General features: G+C 46.0%; 1 protein-coding gene across 1 annotated transcript; it reads right to left on the bottom strand.

Annotated features, from left to right (window-relative positions):
- Positions 1-8,877: 8,877 nt before the first annotated feature.
- On the bottom strand, positions 8,878-18,797 carry LOC125310188 (crystal protein). Its single transcript, XM_048267363.1, is given in 9 exon segments — positions 8,878-9,875; positions 9,878-10,169; positions 13,268-13,440; positions 14,138-14,278; positions 14,646-14,764; positions 15,498-15,625; positions 16,844-16,977; positions 17,304-17,505; positions 18,000-18,797. Coding segments are annotated over 9 exon segments (1,845 nt in total). The 5' UTR covers positions 18,501-18,797; the 3' UTR covers positions 8,878-9,720.
- Positions 18,798-18,837: the final 40 nt, after the last annotated feature.

Consider the following 18,837-nt stretch of genomic DNA (forward strand, 5'->3'; position numbering starts at 1 on the left):
AAAGGTTAGATATTTCCTCATTTTTCACTTAAAGGGGTGGTTCAGGATTTTGGACATAGGACCTCATTTCCAAGTAAGCAAGTGTGATATTTATCAGTGGAGACCGTTTTCAACACGTTTCATCCAGTCCTTCTAATTGCAGAGTTAGCAGGTGCTAGGCTAGCGCAAAGTCAACGGTATGTGCTAGCCTGCCACTAAAGACAGTCTTATCCACTCCAAAGTACACCCGAGGCAAATAAATTATAACGCCAGACTATCGATGTAAATGTCTGTATTGACAGTGTTATTTCTAACGTTATTCTATCCTTGCATTTCAACGATCGCATTACATTTTGAGGGACTAGTTTCTTAGCAGCGGGGAATTATACTTGCTCGGTTAGTAGTACTGCTTTGAAAAAAGTAAACAGTAAAGCTCACTCCAATGGGGATACCTAGTAGTAGCCTTGGTAATATCAGTCCGCCGCTGAGTTGCAAAATGACTACTAACAACTTTACCGGGACCAAAGTATAACTATTGCAACGCGACGCAAGGGTAGTTGTATTTCTTACACTATTCTATCAACACAGACATTTACATCGATTGTCTGGAATGTGCCTCAGGTGTACTTTGGAGTGGGTAAGACTGTCTTTAGTGGCAGGCTAGCACATACCGTTGACTTGCGCTAGCCTAGCACCTGCAAACTCTGCAATTAGAAGGATTGGATGAAACGTGCTGAAAACAGTCTCCACTGATAAATATCACACTTGCTTACTTGGAAATAAGGTCTTATGTCCAAAATCCTGAACCACCCCTTTAAGGCATTAAGATCAATTTCCAAAAGATGATTTTATATTCCTCTTTTCAGTCAACTTTAGCATGGGTGCCAATACTTTTGGCCAGCACTGTATATATGAGAGAGGCACTGCACTGATATATATATATATATATATATATATATATATATATATAATTTTGAAATGTTCCCACAGCACTACCATGACAGGGAACGAAAGGGTAAACGAAGCAGACTAATGACACTGTTCATCACTGCTTGGTGCGATATTTCCCTAAAACCAAACTTCTAAACAAATCACCGGAGAGCGCGCACGCTGTGGTTCTCTACACACTCATCTATCAGAGCCCAGCCATGCCCAGCCCAGCCCAGCCCAGCCCATAATACTCCTTTTCTGACTGCCTCCGTGTTTGATTTACGACTGCAATATCACTAAAAGCCACCCTACGATTTTTCCCAGAGAAAAATGGGCGTTTTGGAGCAGCCACTTCGGTTTGTTTATGGCGTCCGTGTGGGCAGACGGCGTCACAGCTGCACTCACCACGGTGACGGTTAATGTCTGTAAGATTATGAGGAAGCTCAGTGCAGTGCCTCGCTCATGCTATACGCGACTGTCTGTGAGACCATAGAAATTAAGGTGGAGGGTAATGTAAGAGCCTAGCTAAACTGTCTGCTCGGTGTGGGGAGATTTTTGGTACAAATTTGGCCCTAATTTGGCAAGGATCCGACCACAGTTTGAGAACAGGCTAAGACAGACAGGCAGGCAAGCAGGCAGGCATTATGACAGACAGATACATTCACACAAAGTCAGACAGGTAGACAGACAGACATAAATGAGGGCAGACATACACATTCCCACAGAGACAAAACAGACAGACGAGTACGAGGCAAGACAGACATATTCAGATACACTGATGCACACAGACAGAATATAAACATACAGTCATACAAGCCAGTCTTTGTTCTAGACTTGACTCACTGTACGGAGCAGGTAATGAAACAAATAGACAGTTGAAACATCAGTCAGGCAAATTAACAAACAGACACACAGACGGCTATACAAACAAACTGTGTGTGTGTGTGTGTGTGTGTGTGTGTGTGTGTGTGTGTGTGTGTGAGTGTGTGTGTGTGTGTGTGTGTGTGTGTGAACAAGACGAACACAAAGTCAAACAGGTAGAGAGGTTGACTCCCTAGTATGTAAAGTAACATACAATCACACAGACAGGCAGACAGACAAGCTGCCAAACAGACATCTGAGCAAACACTAACGTCTGAAATGGCCAACGGTCAGTGCAGTGGCTGCGTGAGCTCGCCCTGGTCTGCTCCTGTGGCGAGGGAGGACAGAGGCGGTAATTTAGAGACAGCAGGCTGACTCATCGGAGCTAATGGGCTGGTCCGAACCCGTTGAGGTCTGCTGTCATTAACTGCCTCGCTACAGCAACAAACCTCTTAATTACTTGATTCAGCCTCAACCTGCTGTTAAGTCGATGTTTAATTGCATTGTTGAACATGTAATGTGGGTTATGGTCCCCTGTATGGTTGTTTGAGTGCCCCATGTTACAGTCATATTGCTTGCATGGGCTTCTCTGTGTGTTTGTGTGTGTGTGTGTGTGTGTGTAGAGTTGTTAATGAGTGTGTGTGTGTGTGTGTGTGTAGTTGTTAATGAGAGTAGGTGCATGTAGGTGTCTCTAGATCTTTGCACGTACACTTTGCAGAAAGTTTCTGCTTTTCTCAATTGGCTGAGCATCATGTTAACCCAGGTCATGAGCTCGGAGCCCAGGGGGTTTGTGCATACGATAAAGTGTAAACTTCGGGGGAGTACTGTAGTGTAGTGCATGCAACTGCAGTGTCCATAGACCTCTCAGGTACATGTACAGTAAGTGTCCACACGGTCATTACTTGATTCCCACCCTCTATCTCTCTCTCATTTCCCACATCCTATCATTCTTCACAGTCATATCTGATTAAAGGTAAAAGCCTGAAAACATGTCTGGTGAGCAATTCAATGTGTATGACAGCTTCCTTTGAGTCTTTGTTTGATCTATGGGCCTTGGTGGTACTGTGCATATAGTAAAAAAATTGTGATGAAAATTGCTGCAGACTACCTGTAATGTCACTTCACAAAGTTAAGGTAGGCTACGTGCTATAACTGAGTGGTGTGGATTTAATAACATATTAATGGAGAAGAGCTTGGTGTGCGAGACACACACGTGCACACACACACACACACACACACACACACACACACACAGTGACTTTGACCTTGGTGACAGCCACTTCCTCTGTTTGCATGCTGACCTCAGGCACAGTATGGAGCTGGGCAGGTCATCCAAGTGAGAGTTCCCCTTTGGATTTGGATTTATGGCGGCGCTGGACTGAGTCACTCCACCTCTGAACCAGACACCGTGCTCACACCCACCTCCGAGACTGATGTGATCACAGGCTTCCGTTGGACTCTGGCTAGAACCTCCTGTTTGTCTTGGAAGGTTGAATAAGCTGCAGCTTGAGGCTGCTTGAGTATCAGTTTGGAGGAATTATAACGACATGTGTCCCAGTACTGGCTGCTCTCGTCCTTCTGCCACAGGTGGTCATGTATGGCAAGTAACAATGCACATGTATATGATGATAATGAATATCTACTTTATCATGAGCACAAAGGAATATCTGCATTATCATGAGCACAAAGGGATATAAGGATAAGATATAAAACATGAAGACATTAAACATGAACATAGAAATGGTGTCTGTATCATATCATTGAGATACAGAGATGTTGTGTTCCACAGGGGATTTTTTCCCTCCTCTGTTCTTAATTGCGGATGTGCTTTTCTACATTTCTTCCACTTTTCTGCTTACAGCACATGTTATATTTCATAGTCCTAATGACAATTGACTCTTCCCACTGTCTGAAAAGTAAACACAGTCTGTGTTTGTGTGTGTGCGTGTGCGTGGGTGTGTGAGAAAGAGAGAGAGAGAGAGTATGTGTGTGTGTGTCTGTGTGTGTGTGTGAATGCGTGGGTGTGTGTCCGGGTGCTGATAGTGGTAATGTGTGTGTGAGGGGTAAATGAAACTACCCTCAGTAATATTTGCAATTCTGTGAGCGGTGGCATGTTTACATTCATAACAGCCTGGTGGTTTTGCTCCTTCTGAAAAGCCCTGTGGTTTCATTTGTCTTGGAAGCCAATAATGTTTGGCGACAGGCTCACCTCCCTTCCGTTCGACTTGCCTCGCACACAGGTCTTTCCCATATCGCCCAGCACGTCCATGGCTGCTCCTGCTGCCATTTATTAGGATACCGTGAAGAATTTGGAAGAGCATGTGACATAATTATCCCCCCATAAAACGACACCGTAAAGAGACTTCATAACAAGAGCCATAAAATGTCTTCACCCCTGAGGTCTATGGCTGGAGTAAGTGTGCTGTTAACCCTGCGGTTATGGTTAAGGGCTCCAGTGCTCCTTCCTCCCCTTAGCACGAGCACCCCTGCCTCAAGAGCACATGGAGAAACTCCACCAGCCACGCACGGGCCATTAGCATTCAGAACAGCACCCACCCTGTCCAGTGTCCACTGCAATCCCCAGAGAGAGAAAGAGGGGGGGGGGGGGGTAAATGAAAGAGGGGTGAGTATGAGAGAGAGAGGGTTGGGGGGAGAGGAGGCTGGGAGGAGGAGGTGAGATAATAAAAGGTGGGGATGAGAAGGGAGAGAGAGAGAGAGAGAACAAACACATGGCCATTAGTACCTGTATGTGTATTAATTATGAGCTAATGGTGTCTGACAGAGCAACACTAATCATGGCAGGAACAAATGCCCTGATGCACATGTCCTACGGGTGGCTCTCTGTATGTATCTTGTGTTGTATGGTTGTTTGTCATCTAAATGTGTGTGTGTGTGTGTGTGTGTGTGTGTGTGTGTGTGTGTGTGTGTGTGTGTGTACAAAATGATACAAAGAATATGTGTGTTTGTGTATGTGTGTGTGTGTGTGTGCACATTTATGTGGATGTCCACATGTGTCTCTCAAATACAGCAACCACGGCTAAATGTGTCACAAGTACCACACGGCTTAGACAGAAGGGCTCTAGCAAACATGCCTGCTAGCACCCTTAGCTCTGGTTCACTGCAGAAGAGCCTCAACAACGACTTCTACTCTTCCTGCCTGCTCCAACATAACAGTAGGAGAGCCACAGCAGCAACATTAATCAATTACTGTGGCCAGCAAACACCAAATAGTTTCTGTGGTCCCCACGGGCCCCAGGGCAGTAAATGAGAATGGGATACGGACACCCTACTCTTCCAGCTCCACAGGAAATCAATACACACCAATAGCTACCTTTCAGCTAATCCATCTAATTATTTACCAACACAATTACTCACAGTCACACACAGTACACACATGTCCGCACACACATACGCACACACACACAGATACATGCACATGCACGATTGCATGCACATACCGTACACACACACACACACACAAATACACACACACACACACACACAAATTCTTCCTATCATGTTGTCTACACACACACACACACACACACACACACATACACACACACACACACACACACAGGGAACTCCTACACAAACAAACAAAACAAAATACTGTGTATACACATGTGGTTGCCATCCTGAGGAAGGTAAAGGTCTTTAGAAACCTCACCTTTGTTAGCTGCTGTTTGGGGACAGCTGGTCGGTGTGATGTGAAACCAGGGCAAGGGCAAACACTGTGGTGGCATGCACCATAAAAGGGCAAACAAAAGGAGCGTTGTCCAGATGAGGGGGATTTTTCCTCTCCACGACCCGGGGATGTGGTTTGTGCTGCCGTGTGTGACCAATGCACCGCCACCATCCGTGACCCCACATTAAGATCAGGTGGCGACATGAGACGTTGTTTGCTCTTAGGTTGTAATGCAACACAAATTCAAATCCAACAGCAGTTGATCAGAACAAGGAAGAGATTTGTTATGTTATGAGCTCAGTTTCTGCTGAGGACTTTGCCCACTAAGTGCTTGGTGGCTTGTCAGTGGTGACATATTCATACCTCTGTGGTCTGGTCTCGCTCATATATCATTGCCATCTGGGTGACATGTTTGTCAGATATCAAATTTCCACATGTGTGGTCTCTTAAAGGCTGTGTGTGGGCCCACACAAGACACCAGACACACGTAGTTGCTGTGCAAACAACGTAACAGAATGCAGTCTTGCTATAGTGGGAGCAGAAATGTTCATTACACCCTCATGCCCTCACTGGACATTGTTATGCCTCTCAAGATAAAAAGCGAAGTGCTCTTCGATTTCCAGTCCCCTCGCAGCTTATTACAGCTTAGCCCATTGGTGCAGAGGTGGGCAGGCAGCCTTTTTAGTTGGTGCTGAAGTGGGAAATGTCACGTCCGGTCTCTCAAACAGAACTGGAGCTGGAACTGGAAAGGCCATGCTAGGGCCGATCTCTTAGGAGTCACCAGACCTGAGAGCTGACTAAAGCTCAAGCTGGGCTCTATCGAGTGCCCTCAGGTTTTAGCGTTATTGTAAATAAAAATGGAACTGAATTGAAAAAATAAACTCTAAAATGTGAGAGACTGAAGAAGAAATAGAGGCAAAGAGAGAAAAAGAAAGAGAGAGAGAGAAGAGCTAGAGAGAGAAAAGCGAGATGTAGAAGCTTTCATGGTCATGTTTTCATTACATGGAAACTCCATGGAGACCAGCAGCGATCATGCGAGTCAGCACGGCTGGCCTCCTCAGGGCCTGAACAAAAATAACCAATTCAAGAGGACCTCACTTCCGCGCCGCTTCTGCAAAGCCACACCGCACAGCAATAAAAAGCTGATGGCGGCCATTCTTAATTGCCTATCCACTGGGCCCTTACATGCATGAAGGACCGCTGCGGAGAGGATGTCATTGAAAGCAGCCAGGAAGTGGAAGTGTGCTTCAGCAAACTCCATTCAGGGTGATTATGCTGTTTCTGCAGCGAGTGAGTTAGCCATGGACCCCGAGAGAGAGCCGCTCCTTTTCATCCCACAGTTAAAAGAAAATTGTGAAAAGATGCTGATGCAACCTAGGGAAAGACAGGGTGGTGGTGGTGATGGGGGGCATGGGTGAATGGACTGTACTCTGGGCATCATAAACAGCAAGAGGAAGGGCAAAGCTGTCATTATACTTCATCAATGCAAGTGTTGGGTTGTATAGGTGAGATCTCTCTCTCTCTCTCTCTCTCTCTCTCTCTCTCTTCTCTGAGCTCAGGGGTATCGGAACTTGGAGAAATGGAAGAGGAAAGCAGAGCGGCCGAAGGGCCCAAAGTGTCAAAGAGAACGCTGAAAAATTCAAGTTCACTTCAAAGTGAGGCCTGGGGGGAGGGGGGCAGTGTCATTACTGCATTCTGATTCTGTGCGCACCCCTTCCGAACCAGCAACACTCCTCCTCTAGCAAGATCTTTTCTCACCGATCATCCATCAATCTGCCACATGCAGTGCCCCTCAGCTGTGTTCCCTCTGCAGCATGGTAGCAAACATTACAGGGAGGACCACGTTTTTCAACCGTCTGGCTTCAAATCCTCAGCCTGTCTCTGGCCCACTGTGGGCCGTTTTATGTGCAAGCTCACGTTTGTGTTGCGCTCTGTGACCCTGCAGTTCAATTGCCCGTGGAGTCGTTGCTCTGTCGTAGCATTTCTGAGAGGTACTCTGTTGTTAATTAGATCCGTCTCTCTCTCTCTCTCTGTTAAAGGATTCTGTGTGCATGGTGTCTGCCGGCCTATGCACACACACACTGGGGGCCTGTCCACTGCTAATCTGATGCTTGCTGGACCATGCAGTGGCGCGCAAACATAGCTGTCATCTGATTTTTAATTGGTGCCTCCGTTCGGCTGTAATCAGATTGTTCTGGAATGCGATGTGTCCATGTGCCCCTTCTGGTGTAGCACACACAGACACGCACGCACACCCACACACGCATGCACATACATACACACACACATACATACACACACACACATGCACACACACACAGCCATAATCAATCACAGTCTCATGCACATGCTTTCAGATGTTGCACAGTGGAGCACTCATAATTTCAGGGACTCGGCCAACCACTGACTCCAGCAGTGGCAAATCAACACAGGATTCTTGGGAGGCAAAGCCATAAAGGGGCTTCCAAGAATCTGTTGCTGCTTTCATGATGCAGTTTATTAGAACTGATTGGATGGATGTGTTGGAACAGAGTACAATCAGTGAGTCAGAGGTGGACACCCTAACAGACATTAATGACCTCAGCATTAGGATTACATTTTTAAACAGTCAATGTTTTAAAGAGGCAATAATGGATCAATGACGCATTATGAAAACTGCTCTGATTCATACTTAATAAGCTTAGCAGAAGCGCATTGTGTTGCGGATTTAGGAGCGGGCCCTCTTGTTGGACAAATGTGGGCAGTGCACTTAGACATTGCAGTGTGTTTCTTGGCATCTCTATAATTGGGTGGTTTGTCTGGAGAAAATAGGACACATTTCTGAGCCGGTCTCTTGACATTGAGCCCCAAATCCACGTGTAATTAACTCATTAACACAGATGCCTTAAGACAAAAAGCAGTGATACTCTTTGGGTTGCTCGGATGTAAAGCGCCAATTGAACATGCAGAGGGGCTCCATGCAGCAGAGATGTGGAATTAAAACCACCGAGTTCTTTTGTTCGGAGCTTTAAAAACAGTCTATTAGAAGTCTGTCCCTGGGGCTGTTCTCCATTGCGACTGCAAATTAAATTATGCAAGACTATAACGTTTGGACTCCGCAGCTTCCGAAGCCGCCCCCCGCCCCCCCGGACATTCACATAAAACCACAGGCCTTAACACATAGGTGATACAACGCTTTGCTGTATAATGACACACGGGTACCTTTTTTCCAAATATAGGTAAAATTATGCTTATAGAGGGGAATAAAAGCCTGACTCAGAAGCACTTGCTGAATCACTTCATAAAACTGGAATGTATTGTCCTCCTTATTCATGCATGCTAGGTGACAGATGAAAGACTGCACACTCAAGTGAAATAAAACACTTTTACTGTAGAGAAGCTCTGCAGGCAATAGGATGATTATATATGAAAGATCCACGGGTGGTATAGATTTTTATTTGAAATGTTTTATTTTACCCTCATCAGAGAACATCATAGTGCCTCAGGACGTGGCACGTGAATAACACAACAGTCTTTTTTTTATCATTCAGAACGCTCCCCCAAGCTTTTATCAACATACACTTAGGCCCTTTGAAATGATTTTACCTGCATAGTCTTCTGAAATAAAAAATGTCCAGTGAGAGCATTCATTCTGTACAGCAGGTTGGTGAGTGAAGAAAATGGTTATTCAAAGCAACAAGAAAGAAAAGAATCTGTGTTAATATATAAAAGGATCTCCCTCTTGCTCTTTCTCTCTTCTCCTTCCTTGAACATGTCTCGCACAGCTCCTTTGGTTGCAGTCCTTTTGAGTGGGGCTTTGCAGCACACAAACCCCTCATTACCTCCTGCCCCTGGGGTCAGAGGTCAACGAGCCTGTCAGTGTAGAGAGTACGGGGTTGGGGTGGGGGGGTATGTACTCATATGTTCAGTTGCACTGAGCGTGTGCAGACTGTGTTAGTGTGACTAACTGATCCTACAACCGCGCCTACAAAACTGCTCTACCATAATGACCTAAACTGACTCCGGGAAAAGGCTGGGCAAAAAAAAATCACAACAGCCCTACAACTATCCTTCTCACCTCACTACAGATTACCTGACATCCCCCCTTACATTAAATACAGTTTCATCTCATCTTATGGCCTCCTTACACCAAACAACTTTGACAAGATTTGGGAAAGATTCTTGAAAGATGAAAGTTGTTTGGTGTAAGGTGACCATTAGGTGTACCTCACCTGGCCTGTGTGCTTACCCCTCCCCCAAAACGTCCTTTCCTGGAGAGGGACTCAGTAGATGCCCAACTTGTCCCAGAAGTCACAGATGTCGTTGCGAGAGCCGGCCTGCGCGTGCGAGTGCACGGTGAAGTTCATGACGAGCCAGCTGGACGAGCCGGCGTACTGCGGCCAGGCGGGCGGACGCTGCTGCAGGCAGAAGTTGCTCTGCTCGGCGAGCTGGGGTTTCCGGCGTGCGCGAACGCGCCCCAGTAGCACAGCATGCGGTTGGAGAGCAGGCGCTCGGGCGGCGCCAGCGAGAAGTTGCCCACGCCGGCCGAGTCGAAGAGGAAGGGCAGCTCGGCGCCGTGGCACACGTGCTCGTAGCACATGGACATGCCCGACCAGACGCGCGGGTCGCTGGCCACGTGGTCGAACACGTACATCCACACCGAGCTGCCCGCCAGAGCTCCGGCACGAGCCGCGCGACGGGACGGACACAGGAACACGTAGTCGGTCACGATCTACAGAGACAGCAGACATGGGACAACAGACACAGAGACAACAGACATGGGACAACAGACACAGATACAACGACATGGGACAACAGACACAGATACAACAGACATGGGACAACAGACACAGAGACAACAGACATGGGACGAAGAGATGGTCAGGAACACTGGCAGTGAATGAACTGAAAACAAACACTGAGATTGCAATGGAGTTTGTATATATGAGAGGTATGGCTGGCAGAAGCTACATTCATCTACAACTGTTGCCTACAGTTCTAAATAGCACAGACACTGATGACACATGCACTTAACACTTAAAGTCCTACTTGACACAAAAATGTATACAAAAACCTTTTATGGAATGCATCTTATATACTTCACACTGATCACACGCACGCACGCACGCACGCACTTCTCACATCCCCGATTCCCCCTCTTCATTTCCCCAGGTCTCTCATTTTTTAATATTCATGAGACCTGACATTTGTGTGGAGACCTTTTCCATCTCTCTGGCGAAGACCCTACTGACAGGCTGCATTTAAAAGTCAGACCTCAGCCTGCAAGCTGTCACACCATAATAACCCTCTCCTGTTCCAGATCTCAATCATTTCACACACTAATATCATATCTAGTCTAAGTGCTATTCTAGACATTTACCTACACCATCTAGAAGTAATCTTGCGGCTGCTGCTGTAGCCCACTGGTATAGGGAATCAGACTTGTGATTGAAGGGTGGCCAGTTTGATCCCAGACTGGTAGGGCAGGGGGAGTGATTGAACATCACTCTCCCATGTGCACATCCACAGCTGAGGTGCTCTCTTGAGTGAGGCGCCCACCCCCTACTGCTCCACAGGTGCCGCAGCAGTGGCTGCCCACTGCTCAGGGTTTGTGTGTTTATTACTCACTGTGTGTGTGTGTGTGTGTGTGTGTGTGTGTGTGTGTGTGTGTGTGTGTGTGTGTGTGTGTTCACTAACCACAGATGAGTAAAATGTAGAGAAATGTTTTTCCCTCGGTATCAATGATTTTTTATTTTTATTTATTTCTCTCTTTCTATCTGTCTCTCTGAGGCCAAACTGTGATATTTTAGTCTACATATGGGCTGATGAATTCTCTGAGGCAAAGTGTGGCTCAACATATTCAAAATCTTCTATTATTAATCAAAGCCATCTCTTGCCCTGTCTCTCTCTCTGTCTCTCTCTCTGCCTCTCTCTCTGTCTCTCTCTCTGTCTCTCTCTCTCTGTCTCTCTCTCTCTCTCTCTCTCTCTGTCTCTCTCTCTCTGTCTCTCTCTCTGTCTCTCTCCCTGTCTCTCTCCCTGTCTCTCTCCCTGTCTCTCTCCCTGTCTCTCTCTCTGTCTGCCCCCTCTCTCTGTCTGTCTGTCTCTCCCTTCCCATCTCTCTCTCTGTCTCTCTCCTGTCTCTCTCTGTCTCTCTCTCTGTCTCTCTCCCTGTCTCTCTCCTGTCTCTCTCTCTCTCTCTCTCTGTCTCTCTCTCTGTCTCTCTCTCTGTCCCCCCCTCTCTCTGTCTGTCTGTCTCTCCCTTCCCATCTCTCTGCGTCTCTCTCTCTCTGTCTCTCTCTCTGTCTCTCTCTCTGTCTCTCTCCCTGTCTCTCTCCCTGTCTCTCTCCCTGTCTCTCTCCCTGTCTCTCTCCTGTCTCTCTCCCTGTCTCTCTCTCTGTCTCTCTCTCTGTCTCTCTCTCTGTCTCTCTCTCTGTCTGCCCCCCCCTCTCTGTCTGTCTGTCTCTCCCTTCCCATCTCTCTGCGTCTCTCTCTGTCTCTCTCTCTGTCTCTCTCTCTGTCTGCCCCCCGCCCTCTCTCTGTCTGTCTGTCTGTCTCTCCCTTCCCATCTCTCTGCGTCTCTCTCTGTCTCTCATCTCAGTGCTCTAATTCAAATAAAAGCATCACCATCTGCATGACAGTCTGCCTTGGCAGTTAGACATGGGGGGTTCTCATCCATTCCGGCCAGCAGTCTAGAGCAGAATCCTGTGGATGGGCTCAGCGGAGGGGAAACTGGGGCTGACTCCTATCAAGCGTTCCAAAGACTCTAGCGCCCTCTGCTGGCAACATGTGTAGCCAAGTTACTGCCACCATCACAGCAACTGTCACATAACATTGCAGCAGTTTGACAAAGCCAGACTGTCAGCTGAGCTGATTGAAGTCTGTTTCTAGAGATCTCACAGGTCTCATCACCTGTGTAGCAAAGCTATTGACAAAGTTTTACTGATTTTGTAGCTTTAGAGCAATCAAATTTAGAATAGCCTACACAAATCAAAATGCTTGTAACATCAAGGCAATGGATTTTTATTAATTACTTTTACCTTCTCTGTCTGTTTTGATGTCTAGTTTTGCCTCTGATTTCCAATTAACGGCAAGGACACCTCTCCTCTTAATGCTATGAGGCTGCTATCTCCTTGCATGACTCAAATACCTCTAATGGCTAATAATGGATTGAGTGCTCGTTTTAATCCAATGTGGGTTAGCTACAGCAGCCTGGCGGCACGCAGCAGACAGGCAAAGGAGACAGCTGCGTCCTCGTCACGCTCCGTCCTCGTCACGCTCCGTGGGCCTCCTTGTCGGGCCAACTCAGGAGATCAAGGAACGGATGTGACTGGCCTCAGAATTTTGAGGAGTTACACCACCCCACCCCACCCCCCTGTCTAAGGAAGTTGTGCGTCCTCTATACCATCCAATGTTGTCGTGGATTATTTCTTTCTCACACAAGACATTACCAGGAATCTTTGAAACACTTTTTATTAAGTTGGTGTATTTGGGTGTATTTGGACTGAGTCATAAGATGTTTACCATGCATTGGTATAACATGTATACCAATGCATTGACCCTGAATGTTATGTTAAGGTCACATGATAATATCTGAAATAATTCTATGTGGCTTTTAGCACATCACCATTTTTGTGTGTCTATGTATGTATGTGTATGTATGTATGTATGTGTATGTATTTATGTGTATGTATTTATTTATGTGTGTGTGTGTGTGTGTGTGTGAGTGAGAGAGAGAGAAAGAGAGCGAGTAAGTGAACTGGAACATTTGGCCATGTACACGTGTGAGTAAACACGTGTGCATTTGCATGTGAAAGCTTGTGAATGACTCACCTGAGACAGCATGTCCCTTCGGTCTGCATCCTTGTAGAGCGGCAGGTACTTGCGCAGGATGCGGATGGTGTGCTGTTTAAAGATGGCCGTGGTGTAGACTGTGCACTCCACTGGAGACACGGGTTTGGTAAAGACCCCAAACACAAATATTACCCCCTCCTCTGATGTGGTGCCTGCCAAAAACATATTACAATATAACAAAACAATATGGCGGTCTGACGGCGCACAGTGTAGTTTATGGAACATACCCAATATCTGTTTCTGAAGTCCTATGGCCACACCCTAGTATACATAAAGTTCAACTACCTAAAAAAAACTTAACATTAGAGGGAAGTACTGAGATATTCCATAAATGCTATGTCCTCCATTTTAATGAATTTTCATAAATCATTATTTTTTATTGTTTTCCTAGTAACTTCAGTGGAACTGTAATTGGGTTATTGTTATTTGATTTATCTTAACTCAATCGAAACACAACTGCATTTTTATTGATATTACCTGAAATACATAATTAAATAACATGACTAGTTAATGTTTTAAAAAAATAGATATAGCATTTTGGAACCAAACAAATATAACAAGAGAGGCATCAAAAGGGAACCACGTAGGGAGCCAGGGCCATATCAAGTCCACCTGAAGTTTGTTTTAAACAGTAACTTACTCATACACATGCTCATGTGTGGCAAATGAATACTTAACAAATGTGCAGAGTTCTTGAATCTTTTCCTTTTTTGTGTGAGATTCGAGAAATGTGCACTTTTTAAGAATTTACTGACCGTGTTTTTTTGTCCCTCACCTGGGATGTGCACAATGACTTCCCTAAACTTAACATGTGTGGCAAGTGGACACTTGAAGAAGTTGTGGCCTTACCCAAGAGCACTGGCTTCTCTTTTTGCCAGTGTCCCTTCTGGAAGGCAGTCACAGCCTGCTCTTTGATGAGCTCTCCATCAATGAAAGGCCCCCAGGTCTCAAAAATCTCCAGGAACCGGAATGGGTTGATCACCTTTGAGCCTGGGGAAACACAGATACATGCTTGTGTCATTTGAGCAATGTTTGCAGTAACCAGTGATGAGCCAAATGTAGTGAGCTAAGCTCTTAAGCTCTAAGACAGTACTTGGTGACCTCGAAAAACAGAGATCTATATGAAAAATGGCCGGATTTCTCCTTCATTTACTGCAATGGAATCATGGCATATGAAACTAAACATGGAGTCATCACAAAGACTATTCATCACACAGCAGATAGACAAAAAGATTAGAGATACAGAAATACTGAGATACTGGAGGCCTGTCTGTCAGTCCAGTCTTACAAAGCATGGCTCTCATGGCCTCAGGTGTAACAGAGAGAGAAGGAGTGAGAAAGAGAGAGATCTTCTTACTGGACTTCATCTGCGCAGCGAGAACAGCCTGGGGGCTAAGGGACAGCAGGCACACGATGTCCTTCACTGAGCAGTTGGCCTGCTTGGCAAAGTCCTTCCCCAGCTTCAGGGCATCATGTCTGCCAGACAGACAAACAAGACACACACACACACACACACACAAAAGTGGAACCAAAAACCACTTTTATTCAGCACATAAGTGAATGTTATTTTTTCTTATTAAAATGTGGCGTAACTGAGGTGAGTGTGTGTTTGGGTGGTGGTGGTGGTGGGGAGTCTTTTCCCTTGTCATTTTCAGTCATCACTGATTATCGGATGGGTTCCAGGTTAAAGGAACCGTATGCAAGAAATGTATTTCAATTAATAATAAAATGGCCCTGATATGTCACTAGACATTAAGAAATCATGTTCATTTTAAATACTTATATCACTGACAACAGTAGTACGGCCAGGATATTGTCATTTACAAAGTGAAGTTGCAGCCCTCAACTGATGTTGATGTGTTTTTGTCATGTCATGTTGTGTTTTGGCCTGATGCGCCACCTTCCACCTATCTACTAATCACAAAGTCAGTAGTGTTTCAGCATCCGGGTTGGCAACCTCGAGTCAGGGGGGAGGGGGAGGTGATACACCACTCTACAGTTTGAAAGTGGTTGCAGTACCAGTTTTGGCCACAATCTTACATACGGTTCCTTTAACACAAATAATGAAAAAGCTATTCCTCTAGTCTAAAACATACATTCATACATTTGGATGAATATATAGGCTATATATAATATATGCAATAGTCATAAACACATACATTCTATGCATTCTATATGCGTGATGTGCAGGCTTTGCCTAAGCGCCTACCTGGTCTTGAGAGGGATGGAGAAGGGCAGACTCTGGAAGACGGCCTGCTTGAAGAGCGGCTTGCTGCTCTGGATCATCAGGTGTAGACTCACACTCTGGGCTCCAGCACTCTCCCCAAATATGGTCACCTGTCTCAGGGACATACAGCAAAATACATGAGGACACGCACGCAGTACAGTACATACATACTGACATGGACTGTATCTATTCTGTATATACTAGACTGTATATATGCAACAACTTGTACGCCTCTCTCTCTCTCTAGTTATTAGCACTTTTACTCACACATACAGAGAGAGAGAGAGAGAGAGAAAGAGAGAGATAGCATGTGTTAACCCTTAAAGGTGTAGGTTTTTGAACGTTCTAAGTTCCGCAACAATTGAAAGTTCTAAAATTCTATGTTGAATTCAATGAACCCAGATATTCTTTAGAACGTTCATTTCTCAACATTCCCGTCACACCAGTGTGACGGTACTCCTTTAGTGTGTGCATGTGTGTGAAAGAGGGCGCAAGACAGACAGGCTGATGTCTATTTCTGTTCATTCAATTTTGTTTTCCCCGACGCTGCCTCTGGGCAAAATGGATTGGTATGACTCACAAAATTGTTGTTTAATCTCAATGCAAAGGGAATCGGTTCATTAGAGAAATCCCCCTCCAGCAACATGGCATATGAAAGAAGACCTTGTCTGCTCCGCTAGTGAGTCTCCCACTCAGCTCTCCTCAATTTTGACAGACTGGGGGGAGTTGTGTCGCATCACTTAATCATGTGAATGATTAATATGAGGCTTCAATGGTGCTCAAGATGTTCCTTCCACATTTGCTGGGGGAAACGCTCAGTTGAAAAGTCAATATACCCTTCACAAATGTTTGCATCCTAAACAGTTATCTGTGTCACCTACATCAACAATCAAGAAACAATTTCCCCCCTGTATGTAGCGTACACGCAGTCAGATAGATGTGTGTCCGTGTGTGTGTGTGCGTGTGTGTGCGTGTATAGTATAGTATAGTATAAGTATAAGTATATATACTTTTTTGATCCCGTGAGGGAAATTTGGTCTCTGCATTTAACCCAATCGGTGAATTAGTGAAACACAAACAGCACACAGTGTACACACAGTGAGGTGAAGCACACACTAATCCCGGCGCAGTGAGCTGCCTGCTACAATGGCGGCGCTCGGGGAGCAGTGAGGGGTTAGGTGCCTTGCTCAAGGGCACTTCAGCCGCAGCCCACTGGTCGGGGCTCGAACCGGCAACCCTCCGGTTACAAGTCCAGAGTACTAACCAGTGGGCCACAGCTGTGTGTGTATGTATGTGTGTGTGTGTATGTGTGTGTGATGTTGTCCTGCCTTGGTCGGGTCACCTCCAAACACTGCTATGTTTTGTTGGATCCAAAGGAGGGCTGCCTGCTGATCCAAAATACCATAATTCCCCACAGCCGAGGTCTTAGAATCTTTACCGGAAACCAGGAAGCCAAAAGCCCCTGTAATGAGACAATATTGTTTAGAGATGAGTTAGAATTACTGTCACTTAGCATGTGCATTCCTGAAGGTGAAGGTATGATGAAGCTTTGCATTTTTAATCAATAATATTTGCACTTCAGGAACTGAACACATTTGACTACCCTTCAAACTAGTCTCAAGAGTGTATAAAATATATACCATACTGTATAAATACATACATGCAGAGTTTGAGTAATATACAACAAGTCACACAAAATCAATCTATAGCCAACCACTGGGGGTCGCTGGGAGCCCAAATGTTCATGATGAATAGGGGACGTATGACTAAGGGGTCTGGGAGTCTTACCCAGACGGTAGGCCACGCTCACCACCAAGGTGTGGGTGAAGTTGCTGATAAAGCGGCCGTCGTACAGGGGCTTGGAGGCTGTTCCGGCAATGAAGTCACCCCCATGGACCCACACCATCACGGGCATGGGGGAGCGCAGAGGGGAGGTGAAGTCCACACTCCGAGGGACAAAGATGTTCAGGTAGAGGCAGTCCTCACTCACCTGGAAGCACACAGTGTAGGACAGGCCTTTATATGGCTGGACATTTAGGGCTGTTTTCACATCCATGGATTAAACCTAGTCCTAGACTAAAAAGCTTTCTCTCGATGGAAATATCTCCATTGGAGATCCCTTATTCCTTTAACAGGGAACTGTCCCACAGAGTAACAAGAAGCACAACAACATCAATTTTAGTACTTTTGTGGCCAAGGAGCTGAACCTAGGCCGAGTTGCTTTTCTGACAAACTCTACCACGTGCACAACAGAAGTTGTCTGGAACCCAACCTGACTGGAAACAACATGTGATGACAAGAGTGCCACCAGTGTTTATAAATACCAATACAACCAAACCTCTGTGACTTTTGGCAATCCGGTTGTGACTAGATGCAGAATATTTATTTTTGCTTGGATAGCAATAGGCTGGGGAAATTAATTCACCCCACTCCAATATAGGCATGACATTGTGATGATTGGTGAGGTCCCAATGCCACACTCACCTTAGCTGGGCACTCTTCAGAGATGGGCCCAATACAGCCCTGCATGCACGCAGCCCTGGGGAAGGTGGCATCATACTCTCCTTTCCATGGGCTCACAGGTCTGGGCGGTTTCCATCGGTATGCGGCCAGTGGCGGATCTGCGAATGGGATGCCGTAAAATATGTGTGCCTTGTCCACGGTTTTGCCTCTAATAATGCCATCTTTGGTCAAGACTTTGGGTCCCTGCTTCGTGGGGTCGGCGTCGGAGATCTCAGAGGCCTGATTCAGCTCTGGTTCCAACATGGGGATTTCCTTACGCTCCACATCCTCCTTTTCCAAATCGTGCAATTCTCTCTCGAGTTGTACAAGCCTGTCAATCACGACGGGCTCGTTGCGGACGAGAATCCCCGAAGAGAGGCTCCTCAGCAACCCTACCAGGCTGAACGAGGAGTCATCAGGCTGCACTGAGGAGAAAAGCAATACCACGATGCAAGCTGACAACCAGTATCTGAAGACGCCCATCCTCTCCTTATTCTTGAGGTGGCCTGGGTTAATTCAGCTGTGCTTACCTGCTGTCATTAATGTCTCCACCGGTTCCAGTTCTTTCTGTTTTCTGCTAGACCATCCTGCTGCTAAACTATAGCCTAGGAGAATGAGCCCGCAACATTCGCCTATACAAATGCCTTATCGTCCTACAGTTTGGGCTGTGTTAGTGCTTGTGACTTCAATTAGTGAAGATATCTTTTGGGGGCTGTGAGCGGGATCGGCTACAACAGATCTTTTGTTGTGTGCCAGGATGAAGGTGGACACATGACGTTGGTTTCAGGGGACAGGCTGTGTAGGTAATTGAAAGCAGCTG

The sequence above is a fragment of the Alosa alosa genome, chromosome 17 (assembly GCF_017589495.1).
Source record: "Alosa alosa isolate M-15738 ecotype Scorff River chromosome 17, AALO_Geno_1.1, whole genome shotgun sequence".
Lineage (NCBI taxonomy): Eukaryota > Metazoa > Chordata > Actinopteri > Clupeiformes > Clupeidae > Alosa > Alosa alosa.